Genomic DNA, 1657 nt, shown 5'->3' with positions numbered 1-1657 from the left:
TGAGTCAAAAGTCACAGGACACCCGTTTAATTCTGCAAGAAATCGATGTCCTGTGACTTTTCACTCACCCTGTATTTTACATGTTGATGTTAAACGACTATTTGTGTCCTGCCTGTTCAGACTCTCTGCTCTGGTTGACGGTCTGATTATTTCTCCTGCACCAGGTGACTGAGATGTTCCAGCAGATGAAGGAGCACATGTACACGGTCTATGAGAAGAACAGCGCTGAGATGCAGCTGAAGCTTCAGGAGCTGGCGGAGGTGCTGGACAGCTGCACGAAGCTGAACGACGAACTCGTGGAGGCCGGTCAGGCCCTGGCGAGTCTCAGAGAGGCTCTGGGCATAACTCAGAGCTCAAACCAGTAACGAACCAGTTATCAATAGTGAATAAGTTGTTCTGAATATCCTGACTTGTTTTAATGATACTAAATATTAGCTTGGCTTTGGGCAAAATGTTGGTGTAGATATTGTCCGTTCTGTTGTATGTTGTCTTTGTAGWGTGGAACTTGTTTGCAGCAGTTGATTCTGCTTTAGGTTTCAGGTAAACAGTTTGTGCCTTGAGTTAAAAAAAACTCATGGTTTCTATTGTTTTTGTTTGAACATATCTTCACTTAATAAAAACATTTCACATAAACAAGTACAGGTTCTTCTCTGATCTGTAAACATTTTGTTTACTTTGATTTATTATCACATTACAGTGCATTTATAGCAAAAATCGTCCCTTGATTTCTCAAGCATTTTTCCTTAATGGCTTGTTTTATTTACGTTACTGTTACGGTCCCGGGGTCTAGGATACCCAGGACGCACAACATATAATGTCCAGACACAAAGGTGTTTGTAAAAAGAGCTCAAGATTTATTGTCCGGACAAAACAAGGGAAACCCCACTTCAAAACAAAACAAAAGGAGGGAGGAAACCTGAACCAGCCAGCAGCTGACCGTCGGATCCGGGCAACCTCCCAAGGAGGAAAAAAGTGGAGCTGTGGCAAGGCTGTAGCGCAGGACCAACAAGCAAACTTCTCCCCTCAGGCCGCACACTCAGCTGTCAGGTGGAGCTCATTTCCTTTTATTATCCTCCCAGCCAATCAAATTTTTGGGCTCGTTCTCCCATCTTGTTAAAGTGACGAAGACGATGAGGCCCAGAGTGTTGACTCCCTCAACAAATCCACCCACCAGCACCACTTCAGTGTAATTCTGAGGCAAATTAACATCAGATAATGAAGTTATTACAGCTAATGAAAATGATTTCTTCATGAAAAGGCAGAAAGAGTTACCATAGACCTTTGAAGAGATTAAACCCTGAACACCAAACTCCCACCTCTTGTGGAATAAATGGTTATTGTAAACACTATATTTAACAGAAAGTAAACATTTCGGCTTGAAAACAACAAAAAAAATCGTGTTGGAGATGAGCCTGGAGCAGATCTTTTTGGCACCATGTTTCTTACAGACCCAGAAGAAAAGTCGAACTGGGTTCAAACAATTTATCATCATTTAAAAGTTTAAGAAAACAAAAAAATAACATTAAGACAACTTTTTCTTTTTATTTATAATACTAAGCAGCCTAATATATTTTTAGTCACATAAATATGATTCAAGTAAATGTCTATCAAATGCTGTCTAATGTGACATCTAGTCAGAGTTCCCTTTAAATCAGAT

General features: G+C 40.4%; 1 protein-coding gene across 1 annotated transcript; it reads left to right on the top strand.

Annotated features, from left to right (window-relative positions):
- Positions 1 to 162: 162 nt before the first annotated feature.
- On the top strand, positions 163 to 630 carry syce2 (synaptonemal complex central element protein 2; the record flags this gene model as incomplete). Its single annotated transcript, XM_014018056.1, is given in 1 exon segment — positions 163 to 630. A coding segment is annotated over 1 exon segment (203 nt), but the record flags the coding sequence as incomplete, so codon positions are not given.
- Between the last annotated feature and the right edge of the window lie 1027 nt (positions 631 to 1657).

The sequence above is a fragment of the Austrofundulus limnaeus genome, unplaced genomic scaffold (assembly GCF_001266775.1).
Source record: "Austrofundulus limnaeus strain Quisiro unplaced genomic scaffold, Austrofundulus_limnaeus-1.0 Scaffold181, whole genome shotgun sequence".
In the NCBI taxonomy this organism is placed as follows: Eukaryota; Metazoa; Chordata; class Actinopteri; order Cyprinodontiformes; family Rivulidae; genus Austrofundulus; species Austrofundulus limnaeus.
Note: the sequence above shows the minus strand (reverse complement) of the source record. Positions and strands in the feature narration are given on the sequence as shown.